This window comes from Mustela nigripes, chromosome 12 (assembly GCF_022355385.1).
Source record: "Mustela nigripes isolate SB6536 chromosome 12, MUSNIG.SB6536, whole genome shotgun sequence".
NCBI lineage: Eukaryota > Metazoa > Chordata > Mammalia > Carnivora > Mustelidae > Mustela > Mustela nigripes.
In genome coordinates, this window is record NC_081568.1 from 93,533,882 (window position 1) to 93,555,185 (window position 21,304).

Below are 21,304 nucleotides of genomic sequence, written 5' to 3' on the forward strand. Positions count from 1 at the left end.
TGCTGTTCCTTTGTTACTTAGATATATATATATGCTGTTTTTGAGAGGACTGATGCCAGTCTTACTCTCTTGCCTTGTAAGAAATTTGATAATTTTTCCTGGAGGCCCGGGGGATTTTTTTTTCTGTATGTTTTAGAATTGGTCATTTAATGTCATTTCTCTGATAGCAAGTGCACCCTTTGAATATGTAGATTTAGATCTGTTATTTCTAGAAAGTTTTCATGGATTGTATTTTAATAGTAGGTGTATTCCATTATTTCGTTTGTCATTTCACGTTTCTAATATGATTTGTGTCCTTTTCTTCTTTCCCAAATTCAATCAACTATCTACATTCTTCTCTTAAAAAATTTTAGCCCCATTCTAAAACAACAACAAATTTCGCCTTAGTTTTAAAATTTCTCATTCTAGGTGTTTTTTTATATTTCAAGTGTTCTCTTGAGAGTATTTAATTGTTTAAATATTTTTCATTTTTCTCTTAGATACAGTAGTTCACTGTTGGTTTTGGGTGGCAGTTTTTATCAGTGAATTTTCTCAGTTCTCACCTATTTTCTTTTTACATTATTTTTGTGTAGATGAAAACTGTTGGAGGCTTTGCATTCTGTGAAATGCAGTTTGGGTGCTTTGATATTCCTAATTCAAAAACACCCTCTTGGGGCGCCTGGGTGGCTCAGTGGGTTAAGCCGCTGCCTTTGGCTCAGGTCATGATCTCAGGGTCCTGGGATTGAGTCCCACATCGGGCTCTCTGCTCGGCAGGGGGCCTGCTTCCCTCTCTCTCTCTCTCTCTCTCTCTGCCTGCCTCTCCATCTACTTGTGATTTCTCTCTGTCAAATAAATAAATAAAATCTTAAAAAAAAAAAACAACACCCTCTTAAAGCATTGTGCACAAAGTGTGGTTTCTTTACTGTGTCTTTTGGGGAGGCTGACAGAGGAGAATGGGGTTGTGTGTTCCTCAATTTTTTTTTTTAAGATTTTATTTATTTATTTGGCAGAGAGAGACAGCATAAGCAGGGGGAGCAGTGGACAGAGGTAGAGGGAGAAGTAGACTCCCCACTGAGCAAGAAGCCTGATGGGCTTGATACCAGCACCCTGGGATCATGACCTGAGCTGAAGGCAGATGCTTAACCTACTGAGCCATTCAAGCACCCCAAATTTTCCCTTTTCGTGTGAATTGTAGTGTCCTAAATTTATCCTCTTCAATCCACAGTTTCTAAAAGGTGTCTCTCCTTTGAACTGTTTTTCAAAACCCTGAACTGTTTTCTTTCCTGTCAAACAACTGTTAAGTCCCTTCCCTGGAGACCGTGCTCTTATCTTCCAGTAATGCACTTTATTGGTATTTTCATGCTTAGAATAGACTTTGTCTTTCTGAAAGTGGTTTAGATCAGTATTAGACCTACCTCTTCTCTTTCTGTTCAGCTCAAATTCCCCTGAACTTCCCTTATTCTTTGCAAAGGTTCATGACAAGAACATGAAAAATAGCTTGTAAAAATTTGATATATGTCTACTTACAGGTAATATGAAGTTTGGACATATGATGCTTTCTAATTATATTAACGCAAGCTTTAGTTTTAGTTGCTTTTGTTTTTGTTTTATGGATGACTTGGGAAATTCATGGTTACCCTGCTGCTATTACTTCAGATACCCAGACTTCTGCCCTTAAAACTTTAATTTTTTACAACTCTGGGAATTTGAAATCAAAGAAGAGGGATTGTGAATCTGTACTTTTAAAAATTCTTTTGTCAGCTTAGTGTTGTAAAAACAACACTAAAACAATAAAAATGCTTGTATAGTCTACCATGTTCAACTGGAAACCCACTAGGTTTTTCTTTTTAATTGAAAAAAATCCAGCATTGTATCTGAAAATATTAACATGCTACATTTAAAAATATTTTTATATAAACAAAACAATATAATTATTGTACTGGAAATAAAACAGATAACTCTTTTTGTGTATACTAGTTGTTCTCAAACTTTAGGAAGTATTAAAATCATCTGGAGAGCTTGTTAAAATGCTGACTGCCAAAGCTCATCCCCAGGGTTTCTGATTTGATTAGTCTAAAATGGTACCCAAGAATTTCTATTTCTAATGTGTTCCAGGCACAGTTATAGTTGCTAGGGAAAGAAAACAGTAGGGCCATCTGGGTGGCTTGGTCAGTTAAGTGTCTGTTTTTGGCTCAGGTCGTGTGCCCAGGTCCTGGGATCAAGCCCCGCACCAGGCTCCCTGGTCAGCTGGGAACCTGCTTCTCCCTCTGCCTGCTTGCTCCCCTTGCTTCTGTGTTCTCACTCACTCTCTCATATAGATAAATAAAATCTGTTAAAAAAAAACAAAACTAAACTTAAAAAAAAAAAAACAGTCAAGGCCTCTGTCCTCTTGAAGCTTATTCTAGATCTTTGAAAATATATTTTCTCTATTCCTGAATATAAATCCCTTAATTATAAAAAATTCTTTCCCTTTTTAAAAATATTACACTAATATATTTTTTAATTTTTTTATTATGTTGTTAGTCACCATAGAGTACATCCTTAGTTTTTGATGTACTGTTCCATGATTCATTGTTTGTATATGACACCCAGTGTTCCATGTAATCTGTGCCCTCAATACCCATCACTGGGCTCACCCATCCTCCCCAAGCCCTCTCCCATTTAAAACCCTGTTTGCTTCCTGGAGTCCAGAGTCTCTCATGGTTCCTTTCCCGCTCTGATTCCCACCCTTCATTTTTTTCTTCCTTCTCCTAATGTCCTCCATGCTATTCCTTATGTTCCACAAATAAGTAAGACCATATGATAATTGTCTTTCTCAGCTTTTGCTAAGTAAAAAATTCTTTTCTGATGGCTTTTGAAGACACCTCTGAACTCTCATATTTAAGATGTTTTGCTGACTCTGTTTAACTTATCTGAAAGGCTTCCTTCTGTTTCTTCCTTACCCTTTTCCTAAATTCTCCTCATCCAAATTGCAGCATAGACCCTACCCTGAAATTTATTTTATTTTTTAAAAGATTTTTATTTATTTGACAGACAGAGATCACAAGTAGTCAGAGAGGCAGGCAGAGAGAGAGGGGGAAGCAGGCTCCCCGCTGAGCAGAGAGCCCGATGCGGGGCTCGATCCCAGGACCCTGAGACCACGACCCAAGCCAAAGGCAGAGGCCCAACCCACTGAGCCACCCAGGTGCCCCCTTACCCTGAAATTTAAATTGTATTCCCCTGGGGTGCACTCGTTTAAGCTTCTGACTCTTGATTTTGGCTCAGGTCTGGATCTCAAATAGTTTGTTTTTTTTTTTTTTTTTAAGATTTTTATTTATTTATTTGACAGAAATCACAAGTAGACGGAGAGGCAGGCAGAGAGAGAGAGAGAGAGAGAGGGAAGCAGGCTCCCTGCTGAGCAGAGAGCTTGATGCGGGACTTGATCCCAGGACCCTGAGATCATGACCTGAGCCAAAGGCAGCGGCTTATCCCACTGAGCCACCCAGGCGCCCAAGGTCAAATAGTTCTTGGAAAAAAAAAAAAAATTCTCCTATCCCAAGCCAGTCTTCCATTTCTCCACACTATTTTCCCTAAACACATAATAGGTAATAAGAAAATAAATGTTTGGTGCAGAATTATTTATAATAGCAAAAAAGAAAAAGATGAGGGACACCTGGGTGGCTCAGTTGGTTGGGCAGCTGCCTTCGGCTCAGGTCATGATCCCAGGGTCCTGGGATCGAGTTCCGCAACGGGCTCCTTGCTCGGCAGGGAGCCTGCTTCTCCCTCTGCCTCTGCCTGCCTCTCTGTCTGCCTGTGCTCAGTCGCTCTCTCTCCCTCTGTCTCTGACAAATAAATAAATAAATAAATCTTAAAAAAAAAAAAGAAAAAGATGAAAGTGTTTAGCTGTATATACATTAAAATACATTAATACTTTAAAAATGACACAGAGGAAAACATACTGAACAGAAAGCCCATGGGTTTGAGTGTTTCTTTTTTTAATACCTTTTTCTCAGGTTTTTAAAATGTTTAAGGAATTTTTAATCTCAGTTCCATTACTTACTAGTTGTATAACCTTGGGGAAGTTATTATTTCCCTCTGCCGTGGTTTTATTGTCTATAAAATGGGAATAGTATGACTGCCTACTTCAGGATTGTGGATATTAAATGAATAATAAACTTAGAACAAGGCCTTGCACATAGATGGAGCCCAATAAATTTGAGTTCCTACTATTTTATAACTGAACATAATGATCAAAGAGCACCAATAAATATCCTGTTTCACACTGCCTAGCATTAGGAATGTTAGGTTAGAATGAACTGCAGAAAACCTGTTAGTTTTTAAAAAAGAAACAGAGACTTGATAGAATCCAAGCTTTTATGCAAAAACCTCCCCAATCCCCATTACCTAACATGGTCTTTACTGTTTCTTGACATTTGCATCAAAATTTCATCATAACTTCATTCATTCATTCATTCATTCATTCAGTATTCAACACATATTTGTTAATTGCCTACTGTGGAGTCAGGCCTCAGGTTGAGATCCGATGCGGGACTTGATCCTAGGACCCCGGGATCACGACCTGAGCAGAAGGCAGCTGCTTAACCTCCTGAGGCACCCAGGCGCCCCACCTTATATTGTTTTGAATAGTAATTTATCTTTTAGTGTTCTATAGTAGCACATGTGTGCACATCTATCTATATTTGTTTCTGGATTATCCATCTGTATGTATGTTTTAAAACCAACTCAACACCAAAAGTTTCATTGCAGCCTCTTCTCCCTTTCCTCATTTACACCTTTTTTTTCTCCAGAGGGGAGAAACTTCTCTCTTATTATCCATAGTATTTTTTGGTTTGGTTGTGGTAGGCCCATAACAGTTGCAGAATTGCTAATACAAGCAAACGTACTAGCTAGAGTGCAGTATCCCCGTGCCATTCTTTTTGTCTGTAGCATTTGTTAGCCAGGCTTCCTTAGGTTAGTTTTTTTTCCCATCCCTCCCTCCCTCCCATTGTGGTTGTGTTCATTTGGTACTGTTCATATTCCATTACCTATTCCCCCTACTTCTGGCTAATTTTATTTATTTGATTTTGGTGTACTTGTATGAACCATTAATGTGGTTTTAAGCTGCAGAGCTGTGGTAGAAAGACTGACACTAAGAAGTGTTGCTCCGCATCGGCCCTTCTTCCTTGTTCCTGATCTCCTATTCTTTTCACTCATATCCAGCCTCACCCTGTAGGTACCCAGTCTCATTTGGATTTTTTTTTTTTATCTCTTTTTTTCAAGGCTGATCTTCAGACAAGTTCTCAGCGTTTAAATCTTTCAGCTTCCAATACTGCAGTGGCTGAACTTAAACCTGATTGTTGTATTGATGATGTCATACACCATGAAGTGAAGGAAATTGGAACACACATGTAAGGATTAATTTTACTAGTTCTCAAAGGCTTTTCCTTATGTATGCCTTTATTTGAAATTTTCGTTTTATGTCCATTTAGTATCAAGCCTATGAATCTACTTAAGAAGGAATTTAATGTTGCAGGATTACATGCTTATCATAGACTTGAAACAAAATGTTTGTTTTTTAGGGGAAAATATCTTAATTTATTTTCCTGTATTTCTGTTTTCATGTTTGCATCTACAGACAATCTTATCCAAAAAATAAAAAGCCATGCAGATTTTTAAAACCCAGGTACCACTCTGACCAAATGTATGTTAATTATTTTTTGAAATGCTAGAAACTGACATTAATAGTGTTTATTTTTAAATTACAGCTTTTCAGTTCTGTACAACTTTTCAGTTCCGTTTCTAACTATTTATATATATTCTATCCTGAAAATTCAGAAATAAAGAACCAAAGTAAGATAAGCTCTGAGAAAAAAAATATATATCAAATTCTGTATTCCTGGCATATGAATGTGAATCCTCTATTTTTCTTTGAGAGGCAGATATGAAAATTTCAGCCATCTAAATAATTTTAAACTTCCATCTGCCTTACCATTTACACATACAATAAATTTACAAAGTCCTGTTAATTCTTACTAACTGTATGTCATCCCACCTTTTTCATCTCCACTTATGTCACCATTTTGCCTCTCTTCCTTGGCTTAAAGTAGTATATAATATTAGCTGTTAATCAGTTCATTGTGGTGAAATCTCTTTTGTAGGCACTTCTTAGTATATATTCTGTGGTTGGTATGAGCTTTGCAGTCAAAATTTAAAGAGTTCAAATTTCAGCTCCATCATTTATTAATTACATGTTCTTGGATAAGTCACTTGACTCTTCAGTGACCGACCACTATCCATAGAAAATTCTTTGTATTGGCTTTACAAAGTTCTCTAGAACCTAATCCGTATGAGCTGCTTTAGTTCTTACCTTTTCTCATTCCTCCCTGTTTTATACTAAGTGATATTGGAAGTCTCTTTCCTTTGCACTCCTCCAAGACTTGAGATAAATTTTTCCCTTCTTAAGGAATAACTCTGTTCGTTTGTTTAGCTTACTTTCACTTCTTCATATATCAGATTCACCATGACTTCTCAAAGCAGCTTTCCTAACCTCCAAGACTAAATTAAATACCCCTTTTAATATATTCTAATATATTCCATAACTTGTCATTTTTTTAGTCTTCTGCTTAAAATTAATTACTTGTGCCTGTCATTTCCGTTAGAGTACGAGTTCCATGAAGTCAGCTGTGTCCTCATGATCTAGCAGAGAATAGTGGTCAGTACTTGTTGAAATAGAGTTTATTGAAATTCATTAAATTGTTATTTTATTTTTATTTAAATTTTATATTTATTACAACTATTAAATTTTATTAAGAATTTAAGTTTATTGAAGTTTATTAAATGTATAAAAACCTTCCTTTTAGAGAAGATGAGTCTCTTGTAGAATTAAATAGTAAATAAGAAGTGGAACTCAAATCTAAATCTGGCTTCAAAAAATCTATACCCTGCTATACTGCTTTTTACTGTGAGCACTTGAAAACAGTTACTGTATTTTGAACAATACTACATCCCTAGTACCTGGCTTATGTACACTTAACTTAAAAGGAGAAATTAAATTTCCTGTATTTTCACCACTGAGTGTAACTGCTATTAAAATATTAGTATATGATTTTCTAGTTTTTTATGTGTGTTTATGTAACATATTTATATAAATAAATAATACTTTTCAAAATTTTGATCATATTACCCATGGTTTTATCTTTTTCAGTGCACTGTGAACATTTTCCCACTTGAGTCAATATTCTGTGAAAACATTCTTTTTGTGATAGTTTTATCTTATGTGCTTGGACCATATACTTTAATTTGTTTACTAATTGGACATTAGATTGTTTCTAGTCTTCCGCTGTTGTAAATAATACAGTGCTGAGCATCTTAGTATTTCCTGTGGTAGACTGCTTATAGTGGGTTTACCATAGGAGCATATAAGCATTTTTAAGACTCTTACTTAAGACTTGTTTTCTAAATCTCTTTTAACCACTAGCAGTGTAGAGAGAGTCACTTTCTCTAACCCCTCACAAATCCTGGTAACACCTGTAAAAGAAATTTTTTTAAATCTTAAGAAGTGGAAAAAATATGTCTCATTACTTTATTACTTTGACCTCTTGTGAGGCTGAATGTTTTCACCTTTTTGTTAGCCATTTATGGTACTGTCATCTATCTATATATCCTTTCCTCCTATTTTGAGCAAGATACTAATGTTTTGCTTATGAGATTTCTCTTCATTTCATTAGAAGTATTTTATCCCATTTTGTCTGCTTTTTATTTTAACATGATTTTGATTTGTTCAGTTTATACATTTATGACTCTTTTCCTTTCCATTGCCCATTTATATTAAAAAGTCTTTACCCATCCTAGAATTTTTTTGAATTTATATTTTTTCTTCTAAATTTTATAAACTTAATTTGTACATTTAACTATTTGATTTTTCAGATTTGTTTTGGAATATATTTCACTATTGTATATTTAATTTTGCTAATCAAAGCTTTCTTGTTCATTGAATTATATTTTTATAAATATAAAAAGAGCTAAAACTCTTTTTCCCTACTCTAGGCTCATTTGGCTACGCTTTTACACCATTGTTTATAATATTTTCCAAATTTGTGAGTAAAATTGAGGTGTATTAGATTTATTATTAAACAAAATCAAAGATAATTCAGAGATTTCTTTCCATTTCAGCTTGGTGTGTGCAGTGAGCTATACAACTCAGGGTGGAGAAAAAATGTATTTTAGAAAATTCTTCAAATTTCAGGTATTAAATGTGACTGTGTAAATAGTTTACAGATTTTTTTCCCCTGTGAAGTTATTCCTATCTATCTGCAGGGAAAACAGCCTCCAAATAAAGCAAATAGCTTCATATATCTGCATTTGTCATAGTACTAGAAATCTAAAGTCAGACTAAATTAAGTAAAAGCAGAGAAATTATCATTGTCAGTGTAATATTTCACCTGAAGATTTTTTTAAGTTTATTTTTTTATTTTTTCAGTAATCTCTATATCCAACCATGGGCTCAAACTCATGACCCCGAGATCAAGATTTGCACACTATTCTGACTGAGCCAGCCAGGCACCCCTTATTTACAGATTTTTATCCAAAAAAGATTGTCCTGTTTTTATACCTTGACAAAACTCACAAGAATATACAAGAGGGATAAAAGGAGTACAAAGTCCAGATAAATTAAGTATAAATCATATCAAGTTTCTAAAGAAATATTTAAATGAAAGATAATTGACTTGGGCTGAGTGGACCACGCTTCCTTCCAGGATTCCATAAGTCACCAAACTTATATGTAGAGTTTTGTATTTATACAGAGTTTTCACTCTGTGATTAAAAATAGTTAAAACCACTGGTTTTAGTGGTTTTAGGGATGAGATGACCACATATAACCCTTTAAATTAGATCTAGATATTATGCAATATGTATTTTTCATACCTATGTGTTTTTAAGTGGAAGAAAAAGTATTAACAGAAGGAATTAATTAAATTATTAAATGTACCCAGATTTATTTTGGGGCACCTACCTGCCTCATTATGTGGAGCATGTGACTCCTGATTGTGGGGTCTTGAGTTCAAGCCCCATGTTGGGTGTAGAGATTACTTGAAAAAAACAAAACTTTCCAAAAAAAAAAAACTTCTAAAAGAAAAAATTTTGCTGTATCACTCATTTAAGATTTTGCATGACTTTTAAAAGAAAATAAGAGATTTATGCACTTATTTTAATAAACATTTTTGTGAAATATATAGAGAAAAATACATAAAATACATATATTCAGTATAACAAAAATACTATGGAGTAAACACACATGTAACTCATGTGACTATTACCCAATTAAGAAATGATGGTTGTCTTTTATAAATACATTTGGGATAGTTTTTTGGGTTTTTTGTTGTTTTTGCAAAAATATTGCATACCTATTAAAAAAGCTTTTTACAATTAAAATTAGAAAATGCCTTTGACAGATATAACCCTGTGATTTAAAAATAAATAAACAAAAATAAGTGATAATCTCCTCTGATTGATATGCTTTATTCGACTAGGTTCTCAAACCATTGGATGTGAAAACCAAATTTTACAATGCAGAGGTAAGTGTTTAGCACTTAATAGGAATTCAGATTAAAAGTAAGATCTTACTTGACTAAAATTCTGATGTATTACATTTCATTTCATGTTGAAGTAAATTGCTGAGAAGAGTGTGAATTACTTGTGAAAAATGAGCCTCAAGTTTAATCAAAAGAGAATAATTTCATTGTAGATCTTTTAATATGCTGTTTTAAAATTATATAGAATCAGTGTATCTTGAATTTTATTTTTGTTAATTTCATGAGGCTTTCACCCCCTTTCATTAAATCATTGCCCTAAATTTCCACTTAATGAGTATTGTTACTATCTAAAAACCATAGCAATTTGTTAAATATTTACACTGTGATTCTGAAGTAGTCAATCTAACCCTGCAAAAATCATTTAATATTCTTGGAAAATATTGACAAGTAGAACTCAGTAAATTAAATTCTTTGTCCTGGGAAATCAGTGTGTCAGCTGCAGTTTGTTCATTAACTTCAGTGAATGGTTAGAAGTACTTTTTGGAATAAACAAGATTGGCAAAAATAAAAATACGGTAACTTAGAGAGTAGAAGATAATCTATCTTCTATTTGAACAAAAGAGATAAAATAGATTTTGCCATAGGAAGAAGGTTTTATTGTTTGGATTTCTTTCTTAAAATTCTACTTTAAAAAAAAAAAAAACAATAAAAGTAAAGTAGAAAAATTCTACTTTATCTTGGCTTCTGGAGTTCCTGAAAAAAACGATTTCCTAATGGGCCCATTACTCCTGCAAAAGTCATGTCTTTCCTACCACAGTCATAAATATTAAAATACAGTATTTTGAAATGAAAATTATGTCTTTATTACTCTAAAGTTAATGATCAGAAATTTGTAGTCCTATGTCAAATTTGCATGTATTTTTACCATCAGCATCTGAGTTTTTATTCAATATAATTTGTACTACAGATGGGCATACCAAGAGTGGAATCTTACCTGCAGTAGAGTACTATTAGGACAAAAAGTGCATAAAATAATAAAACTACCTAGTATAGTATATGTCGTGAATCTGAAGTACTGCATGAAGTCTAGGGCTGAGATTTTACAGTAGTCTTCAGAGAAGATGAGAAGGGTAACTGGAGTGGAGTACGGAAATAATAGATGTTGGAAACATTAAAGTGTCAAATCAGTGAAGGCATTCCAAGCAGAATTACAAATGCACATGGAATATGGAGTACATAAGTAAAGAAAATGCATATTTCATGGGAAGATACAGTCTCATCAAGGGGATTACTAGCTCCCCCTACTAGTTTAGAGTTAACATTTCTTTTCAGGGCTAGGGGAGTTGCCATACTACATGTGTATGCTGCCTTTTTTGTTTTACTGGAATACTTTTGATTAATTATAGTATAGCTATTCCGCTTATTAAATTTTAAGTGGTCTTAATTTATTGTTTTGCTAGGAAAGAGTTCATCCATAGTATGAGGGAAGATAAGTAACTATTTTGCAAGAGTATATATGTTTGCAAATTAGAAACAAACTGCTGTAGGTGGTCTTTTTTCTTATAATTGGCTCCTAAGAAGGCACATATTAAACTATTTTAGGTTTTCTTTGCTGCAAATGTAGTGGTAGATTAAGATACTTGTCAAATAGTTGTATAACATGAATATTTAGAGTGATTTTTGCAGTTTTTAAAATTACTTGTTATTCCTTGAATAATATTATAAATGTGATATACTCCCCAAAAAGGAAGGGTGAAAAAAATCCCACAATTCCACCACACCAAAAAATAATGGGCTTTTCATTAATCCATGTTCTCTTTCAGATTTTACTAACTTATGTTTAGTACTGTTTTTATAATTATAGTAACAGAATGTTGCTTTCTTCAGTTAACATTATATATAAACAAAATTTGTAATCTTTGCCAACAAATGTCAACTAAGAAAATATGTAAAATTCTGAACCTTTGAAAATAGATATTTCTTTAAAAACCGGCAGTAAACAAATAGTATTTTTAGGGTCTCTAAGATATTCGGTATCACCTATTAGAAAACAAATACTATTCAGCCTATGGGGCCAAGCAGATTCTATTGACCCCAACTAGAAAATTCAGGTAAATTATAGGAGTTCATAAACCACACACATATCGGTAGGTGATGTTTATTACTTTGTGCTGTAGTTCTTACACATTGACTTTTATTAACCCCACAATTGTCTCAAACATGTTTTTTTACTCTGTTTCTAATAATTCTAGCAATATGTGAATCACTGAAAGGAAAACAAGTTTGTTATGAGTAATTTTGTTGCCGTCTTATAAAATAGGAAAGAAGATTGGTGACATTAGCAACTAGGTTCAAACATTGGGTCACCTGCTGGGAATAGGGCTCCATGCCAGGTAGTAGAGAGAAGTTAAATATAAATTGGGCATCTTCCCAATCCTCAGGGTACTTAGATCTAGTGGAGGAAACAAACATGACAAAAATGCAATGTAAGTACCACCTGATCATGAAGTGTACTTAGATTCTGGGAACATCGGAGATGAAAAAGTATTTTTAGCAATGGGTTGGACAAAAGAGGCAACATTTGAGATGACCCTTGATAAATAAGTAGCCTTAGAAGTATATATGAAAAAAAGACAAACTATAAAATATATTAACAAGAAAAGAATAAACTCTCAGTTGTCTGATGTGGTCTAGCTCAGCATTTCCTGAGGTATAATGCATAGAACTCTAGTCACTGAAGATGCTTCTTGAAAAAAATGCTTCCATTATTAGATAAATTTAGGAAAGGTGTACAATACAGTGTATATCTACTCTGATTGTAGAAGAGAACTTACAGCCATCCTAAGTAATCCGTGAAGAATTACGGTGTAGGTAAAGAATTTATAGAACTAGAAAGAGATGGGTTATACCTTTCTCACCCAAATTTGTCCTTGAATATTTGCTCCTGTTTAAATATTCACCTGTAGTGTTCTTCATTCATTTAACCATAGTAGTTTCACCTTTTTAGAAAAATGTCATATTCCTTTGTTACTTTCTGTTTACTTCTTTGTTTTACTAATGCTGTCTTGTTTAGAAAATTAAAAAAAAATGCAGAAATGCATTTTATTTTAAAGTTAGTTATTCTTTTTCTTTAACATTTAATTCTGATTTTTCTAATTTTTCTTTTTTATTTTTCCATTAGAGTGACCTCAGTTCTGTGGTAATTTGATTTTTTATTATAAATTTATATGCTTTTCTTACTTACCACTTTTTGACTCTGCCTAATTAATCTTTCTTTATGAAACATAGTGGAAAAACAAAGTTAGTTATGAAATACCACATATGTGATTTTAAAAGCTGTATCTAATTTATACTTTTTATATTATATCGATTATCTTTGGGAAAAAATTAAATTGAAGATTAAATTATCATACTGAAACAAGTATGCTCTCATTTTTAATGTTTTTCCTTTGGGTTCTTCCTAAAAGAGGCATGTGAACCTTGTTAAAAATAGCCTTGGATTTTTCAACATCTTCTTAAATAAGATTCTTTACTTTTAATTCTTTGAGGTAAACTCTCTAGTTGACATTTACCTTCAGATGCACAGTGGTTTTAGTTTTATGTCTGGGTCAGGTAAAGTTGGCCCTTTGACATTAGTAAACAGAAGAACCTCAAATGTTCCCAAGTTGGCTAAAGTCATATTTTCAAATTTCTATTTAATATAAACAGCACTTGCTTATAATATATGACTTATATGATAACAACATTGACTGCTGTAGCACAGAATTCTTAATTTTTCAAGTGTCAAATTACTTTGTACTAACTTAAACTAACTTAATTTTCCATTATGCTGCTTGTTTTTCTTCCATTTTATCTAAGCTCTTTCTAAACTTAAGCAGAAAAATGCATTTTAAAATTTGAAATGTGGGCCTGTGGTAATTTTGTTTTTAAAGCAATGGATTGATGGGATATATTTACTTTTTTTTTTTTTGAGGAAAAAGTAACAGGATAATGCTTTTAAGTGGCACATTCTTTTAGATTGATAAATCATTATATTTCAATTTTCATTTGAGCACATGTGCCAAGAACTAAAGAATCTGTTTTAGTTTAGATAATAATATATTACATTATAACTTCATCATTATATTTTTGGAAATGATTTCCATTTTCCTGGATTTAATATTTAAAACGTTTCTTCAGTGCCAAATTTTTTGGGTCATAGCTTGTTTTATAAATTTATTTTTATATATATTACTCTGAAATTTTTGAACAAAATAATTATTGCATATCCTTAGTGTGTCACATTTTATACAGATTCATTTAGAAAATGAACCAAGTTCTGTGTTCCCCTTCAGATATATACAAAAAAAGCCAAATCACATGTAAAGAAGGATGTTTAATATAAATCTCAATTTTAATTCCTAAATTTTAGGAAATAAAATTTTTATACAAAAGTACATATTTAAATTACCCATTCATTAAAATATTGCTGAATAGCATTAGTCTCTAAGGCTACAGAATACCTTGTGTTTGATTTAAAAGTTCTTTGACTTTCAACTATAATTCATTTTTTTCCCTGAATGTACATTTGAAATGAACCAAGAAATCACTAATGGCCACTAACAAATTGCTTTAATTGAAAAGTTAAATCCTATTATAAAATAGACTGATTATTCACTGTACTGGTGGTCTTTATACTTTCTAAATTGAAATAATATGACCATTGAAACTATATTATGATAGAATATTATAATGAAGACCTAATTATATTAACATGTCACTGAAATGATAGGTACACAGGTATATTCATCTTACTAAATGACATTTTAACATTTTAATGATTTACTAGAGGAACTAGGATATCTTATGAATGAAATTCCAGTAAAATAACTATTTTTGGATGTTGCTACAAAAAATGTAGTTATCCCCTATCCATTGTTTGACAAGTTATCAGTTAACTAACCCTTGACTTTCCCCCTGTTAATTACGTTAGGGTGAAGATTTCTTTTCTTGCATTAATTATGATAACTTTGATTTGCAGGCATGAACTAATCACAGTTGTGGTTAATATTTTTTCTTCATTAGATCAGATATTTTTGTTGAGGTAAATATTTTAAATACCATTACACTTTGGTGGATATTTTTTTCATATCCTCAGACTGATGAAGTATTTCTGGAAGCCCAGATTCAGAATATTACAACCTCACCCATGTTTATGGAGAAAGTTTCATTGGAACCATCTATAATGTACAATGTAGCAGAATTAAACTCAGTCAGCCAAGCTGGAGAATGGTAAATATGAATTATAACGTTTTTGTTTTTAAGTATATGAACTTTTCTAACACTTGTTATTCTTAGATGGTTTATAATTTGTATTTTAATTAATAGACCTTATTTTTCTTAGGGACTTTTTTTTTTTTAAAGATTTTATTTGAGAGAAAGAGTGAGAGAGACATCACGAGCAGGGGGAGAGGTAGAGGGGAAAGCAGACTGCCCACTGAGCAGTGAAACCTCCCCCCTCCAAGTGCCACTGGATCCCAGGACACTGGGATCGTGACCTGAGCCAAAGGCAGACGCTTAACTGACTGAGCCACCCAGGTGCCCTCTTAGAGAAGTTTTATGTTCACAGAAAAATTGATCAGAAACAGAGTTCCCACATGCCCCTCTCTACTCATAGTTCCCCTATAATTTATACCTTCTTTTAATGTGGCATATTTGTTCCAGTTGATGAACCAGTATTGATACTTTTATTCATTACAGTCCATAGTTTAAATATGGGGTTCACTCTTTATGTCCTACATTTTGTGGGTTTTAACAAATGCAGACATGTACTCACCATTACTATATTATACAAAATAGTCCCAGTGCTCTAAAAATATCCTGTGCTTTACCTATTCATTCCTCCCTCCACATAAAAATAAAAAGATCCTAGACATTTGCATTTTATGTTTTACTCTTGGAAGCACTCAGTCTTTTAATTTTTATAATAACTCAGTGAGGTAAATCTAAAACTGTTCTTCATTTCCTGCAAATGATAAAACTGAGGCATGGGAAGGAATGATGGAGACATTAGTAAGGTTAAAGATGAAGGGTGAGTTTTAAGAATATTCTGTCAAGGGGCACCTGGGTGGCTCAGTCGGTTAAGTATCTGCCTTTGGCTCAGGCTGTGACCCCAAAGTCCTGGGATCAACCCCTGCATTGGGGTCCCTGATCAGCGGGAAGCATGCTCCTCCCTCTCCCCTACCCCTGCTTGTGTTCCCTCTCTCACTCGCTCTCTCTGTCAAATAAATAAATAATAACATCTTTTAAAAAAATATATTCTGTGAACATTAAAAGAAGTGGGCATAGGAATGGATCTAGTTTTTCTGCAAAAATGAATACATGTATCTTTCTATAGGTGATTTAAAAGAGGAGGAATAAATATAAAGTTGACTTTAATACAGATAAGAAGGTAATAGCTGGAGAAAGTACCTGATTTTGTTCATCAAGAATGAAAGAAACAGGGGTGCCTGGGTGGCTCAGTAGGTTAAAAGCCTCTACCTTCGGCTCAGGTCATGATCCCAGTGTCCTGGGATCGAGCCCCGCATCGGGCTCTCTGCTCGGCAGGGAGACTGCTTCCTCCTCTCTCTCGCCTGCCTCTGCCTACTTGTGATCTGTCTGTCAAATAAATAAATAAAATTAAAAAAAAAAAGAATGAAAGAAACATTTACTTTTTATCCTATTATGGTTAAATTCAGTAAAGTTTGTAGCCTTCCATATTCCCACTGAGGAAAACTAACTTTCCAGTCTTTCCCTGATCTTTTAGTTCATTTAAAAAATGATCACTTTGTTTACAATGGTACATTTTCTAAGCTATTTTTTTTTAAGATTTTATTTATTTATTTGACAGACAGAGATCACAAGTAGGCAGAGAGGCTGGCAGAGAGAGGAGGAAGCAGGCTCCCTGCCAAGCAGAGAACCCGATGCGGGGCTCGATCCCAGGACACTGGGATCATGACCTGAGCCGAAGGTAGAGGCTTGAACTCACTGAGCCACCCAGGCACCCCTAAACTATTTTTTTTAATTATAGAGAAACGGGACAGAATACTTTGGGTTTTGATTTGTTGCATTTTTTTCAGGTAATTGATACATATCTAGTATTTTAAGTAATATATTGGATTCTATTATAAAGAACGTAAAGATTTTCCATATCATCTGAAAAATTTAAAGAAGAATAAATCTTCTAAGTTCAGGTCCACTTCCATTTGTATTGAAACCACTGAATTGTTCTATTTAAGATATTTGGATGGTAAATCATTCACTTCCTATCCAAAGGAACAATCACAGCCATGGTTTTTCTTTTAAAAAATTCTTGAGAATTTTCTCCATCTCTCTCTTCACTTCTCTCAGTGTAACTACGTTTGGATCCAGAGCATATTTGCAGCCAATGGATACACGCCAGTATTTGTACTGCCTAAAACCCAAAAAGGAGTTTGCAGAAAAAGCAGGCATCATTAAAGGAGTAACAGTAATTGGAAAATTGGATATAGTGTGGAAAACAAATCTAGGTGAAAGGGGAAGATTACAGACCAGCCAACTTCAGCGAATGGTGAGTCTAGAAAAAAATGTTGGAGGGGGTTTTGGTGCTTGGGCGGGTAGATAGTTACAACAGCTTAAATTTTCCTAGGTGCATCACTAAAAATCAATGCTCTAAAAGGCATTAATATTACCAGTAAATAAGAGATAAAAGACTAAAAATCTTACTGCTCTTTAGGCAGAAACTTGATATTGAGATGAATGAAAAATATTCAGATGTTAATTTATCCATAATACATGGTTTATTATTCTACCAAATAGAAATTAAGTTACTGCTCACCAATTTTTCCCTCCTGTGGTAGCTCATGTTCATTGTTCATCTGATTTCTACTACTTTGAAGGTTTCTTTTCAATGTCTTGAAACTCTTGGACTTCCTACATTCACCAACTCAATTCATACTTGTTTAAAGACTTTGAGAATCTGAGTTGTCTGAAATTCAGAAAGTGAGTCCTGTTAAAGTTGTAAGCATTACTTGAATATTTTACCTAATTTCTGCTCTTAAAATAGGGATGGTTATAGTCCTTTCTCTTGTGCTAGTGAGAGTATGCTACAGAATGTTCCCTTTATGCTGAGTATTACCTATTGGGATATAGTCTTTAAAAGTCATTCTTATTATTTCAAGTAATAAGTTGTGGGGGGCAGAAGTTATCACCAAGCCAATTTTAAAAATACAACTGTTTTAGCTATCATCTTGCTATGGATGTTCCAAGCTTTGATGTTTCTATGGTCTCTTCCTGCTTGAGTGTCTTGTGGATGGACATTGTTTGTTTGTTTTCCTGGATCTTTTCAAAGCAATTTTACTCTATCTGCCTAGGCAACAATCTTTCCTTTTTAGAGTTATATATGTATAAGCTATAGGATCTTTGGAAAGCCTCCATTTAAGTTCAGACCTCTTGAAATTTCTTTACTATTTACCTATCAGATTCATTTGATCTCTACTGAACATGGAGTAATCACAGCAAACCCAGTCAGGGTCCAGAGTGTTGTTCTACAGGCAGTAGTAGCAAAAGAAGTTGGAATGGGGAACAATAGAATGATTGGGAAGTATTTTCTCTAAACATCAACTTGGAAATGGAACAACTGTTGAGTAAATGTGCTAGTGTGGTATCTTTATTAAAGTGGGAGGGTTCTGTGATGTATGTTAACTCTGTTGCTTTTTCTCTTAGGCTCCAGGTTATGGAGATGTTAGGTTGTCTTTGGAGGCAATCCCAGATACCGTAAACCTAGAAGAACCTTTTCATATTACCTGTAAAATAACAAACTGCAGGTAATGGCAGTGTTTGTGGATGGGTGCCTTTCCTCTTCACCTACGTCAAAGAATTAAAGTCTTTTGAGTATGCTGATGGAAACCACCTCTGATTGTGGTGTTCAATACTATAAAGTTCATCTGGTAGCTGTATACATTACATTTTTTGAGGTCTGACTTTATTTGGCATTTTCTGTATTTTATTTCATTCATGCATTGTCCCCTATGAAGTAGGTACTACTATTCACAATTTACACAAGAGAAAACCAACGCAGAGGTAAAGTGACATACTCTAGCTGAGAGAGCTAGAGAAGATGGGGCCAGACTTTGAAACCAGGTCTGTTTGACTTTAGAGTCCATGCTCTTTTCATTGTTTACATTTCCTCACACTTCAGATTACTAAAGCATGGGGGCACCTGGGTGGCTGAGTGGGTTAAAGCCTCTGTCTTCAGCTCCAGTCATGATCCCAGTATCCTGGGATCGAGCCCCACATCGGGCTCTCTGCTCAGCAGGGAGCCTGCTTCCTCCTCTCTCTCTGCCTGCCTCTCTGCCTACTTGTGATCTCTGTCAAATAAATAAATAAAAATAAAATCTAAAAAAAAATTACTAAAAGCTTGAACAAGTCACATTTTTATGGAATAATACAGTATAGATTTAATGTAATAAGATTTTTCTGAGTTACATTTATGGTTGAACTGTATCTTTAGCATTAAGAAGGTAAAAATTGGTTATGAATTTAATATAAAGAATCAGTCATAGTTTAGAAAATGGGGCCTTGTAACAGAATATAGTCTAGCTGTTGGGATGCAAAGAGCACAGAGCTTTGAAGCCAAAAAAGCCAAGGATTAAATTCCAGTCCTATCACTTATGGTAAAGCTTATATTACCTGTTGGGGCATTTTGAAATTATTGCAGGAATGAATCCTATCCCATATAATTTGAATGTATACTCTTTTAAAATTCCATATGCACTCCATAGGAAATATTTATCCTACAGAATTACAAAAATACCTTTCTCCCTCTGAAGTTAGTGACCCTCCCATGTACAGTTAATCATTCCTTACTCTGTCCTAGCAAATTTTTTATCGTTTTTTTTTAGTGACATTTATATATTGTTATAATTTTTAGTCTCTCCCTTACTAGATTATGCATTATTCAACAGAAGGGATCATGTCTTACCTAGCATTGGGAATGCATTGCCTGCCACATCATGGAAGTTCACTAAACAGCAACATGCATAGGGTGAAGACCCTGTGTGTATAGGTGTGCTTTTGGATTTTTTGTTTACTTAAAGTTTGAGGTGTAGCAAATCAATTAATGGCCAAAATAAGGAGCCAACTAGAAGGAAAAAAGAGCTAAAACAGTTGAAAGTAGCCAGAAATGGTAGTAGAGCAGAGGCCTATATTTTACTTTGAGCCTTTTGGTTACTTAAAAAAAACAAAAGGGGGCGCCTGGGTGGCTCAATGGGTTAAGCCTCTGCCTTTGGCTTGGGTCGTAATCTCAGGGTCCTGGGATCAAGCCCCGCCTCGGGATCAGAGAGCCCGATCGGCAGGAAGCCTGCTTTCCCCTCTCTCTGCCTGCCTCTCTGCTTACCTGTGATCTCTCTCTCTCTCTCTGTGTTTCAAATAAATAAAATCTTTAAAAAAAAAACAAAAAAACAAAAAACCAATGTGTGTGTATACTGTCATTGACAGGTTTTTTTTTTTTAAACATGTTTAAGCTAAACTGGTGATATCATTTATAAGCAGAAGCAGTCTTTTCATGTGACCAGTGAACAAACCTGAATAATATTTACTTAGAAATCTTATCATTTTCTGTGTTATCTGCATTAAAGAAACATAAGTTAAATAGCAAAAAGACTCAGTTTATCTTTTTCTTTCCTGTAGAGTACCTAACAGAAATAGAAAATATAGCAGCAAGAGTAGACACAGATGTCTGGAAGTCTCCCAGAGAAATGGCAGAGCTGTTAACAGATCAGCACCAGGGGGCCAGGATTCAGTAATAGAACCAGAAGGCTTATGCCCAGACAGGCAGCTCAATCTCAGTGCCACTTTAAACCCTAGAAGATGCCATCTCTCTATTTTCCTGATTCTGTCTTAAGTGGAATAAAAATTACATTGTAGCTTTTTATTTCTGATTGTGCTTTTTATTCTCCTGGATACCCCAAAAACAAATTCATTGGCACTAAGTGGAAGAAATACCAAGTACCGCTTTGTGAAAGGAACAAGATTTATTCCTGTCTTTTTGATTCCTCCAGCAGTGAAAGGACTATGGATCTGGTTTTGGAAATGTGCAATACCAATTCTATCCACTGGTGTGGCATTTCAGGAAGACAGCTTGGAAAGCTGCATCCCAGTTCTTCTCTCTGCCTTGCCCTTACTCTGCTGTCTTCAGTACAGGGACTGCAGGTGCGCTTTCTTTTCACTCATTTTGGTATCTGGGAATGTTAACCCATGGGCATTGACTCTTTCCACATTTCTCTGGTAATTGCCAATGTATGAAAATTCATGCCTGTATCTTTCTCTCAATAGAGTGTCTCCGGCTTAAGACTAACAGACACATTCTTAAAGAGAACATATGAATATGATGACATCGCACAGGTCTGTGTAGTATCTTCAGCCATTAAAGTGGAGAGCTGAAGATTTCCAGTGCTTTTCATGGAATTTCACAGAACTGTCTTTTTTGTCACCTTTGTGAAATGATCAAGTATACAACAAAAATAAGTACCTATTATTTAAATTTCTTTCCTGACAAAGTTAAAATATTAAATATTTGTTTTGAAAAGAACCATCTATTGATTTTATCTTGTGAGTTATATTCTGAATGGACATTTGTACATTTTCTCCCCTCAGCATATTCCATTTCTAGATAACCATTGGACTTCGTTTTCCTGACGCTCTCTATTTGAGGCTGTTTGTCCCTAGCAACTATCTGGATTGGGTGGTTAGCGAACATTTTATGTAAAGGTCCAGATACTAAATATTTGTCTTCACAGGAGATGTGGCTGCTGTTG

At 34.3% G+C, this 21,304-nt stretch overlaps 1 protein-coding gene across 5 annotated transcripts in view; it reads left to right on the top strand.

Annotated features, from left to right (window-relative positions):
• The window catches only part of TRAPPC13 (trafficking protein particle complex subunit 13), a 41,612-nt gene extending 20,534 nt beyond the window's left edge, over nucleotides 1-21,078 (top strand). For 2 of the 5 annotated variants that reach the window (XM_059417971.1, XM_059417975.1), the window contains exons 5-13: nucleotides 5,239-5,366; nucleotides 8,131-8,203; nucleotides 9,489-9,533; nucleotides 12,673-12,690; nucleotides 14,629-14,762; nucleotides 16,860-17,058; nucleotides 18,213-18,313; nucleotides 20,549-20,699; nucleotides 20,823-21,078. In XM_059417971.1, the coding sequence (XP_059273954.1) occupies nucleotides 5,239-5,366; nucleotides 8,131-8,203; nucleotides 9,489-9,533; nucleotides 12,673-12,690; nucleotides 14,629-14,762; nucleotides 16,860-17,058; nucleotides 18,213-18,313; nucleotides 20,549-20,699; nucleotides 20,823-20,930 (957 nt within the window). In that variant the 3' untranslated portion in view covers nucleotides 20,931-21,078. The remainder of the gene's footprint in view (nucleotides 1-5,238; nucleotides 5,367-8,130; nucleotides 8,204-9,488; nucleotides 9,534-12,672; nucleotides 12,691-14,628; nucleotides 14,763-16,859; nucleotides 17,059-18,212; nucleotides 18,314-20,548; nucleotides 20,700-20,822) is intronic. The other 3 variants (XM_059417972.1, XM_059417973.1, XM_059417974.1) reach the window with 3 other exon arrangements.
• Nucleotides 21,079-21,304: the final 226 nt, after the last annotated feature.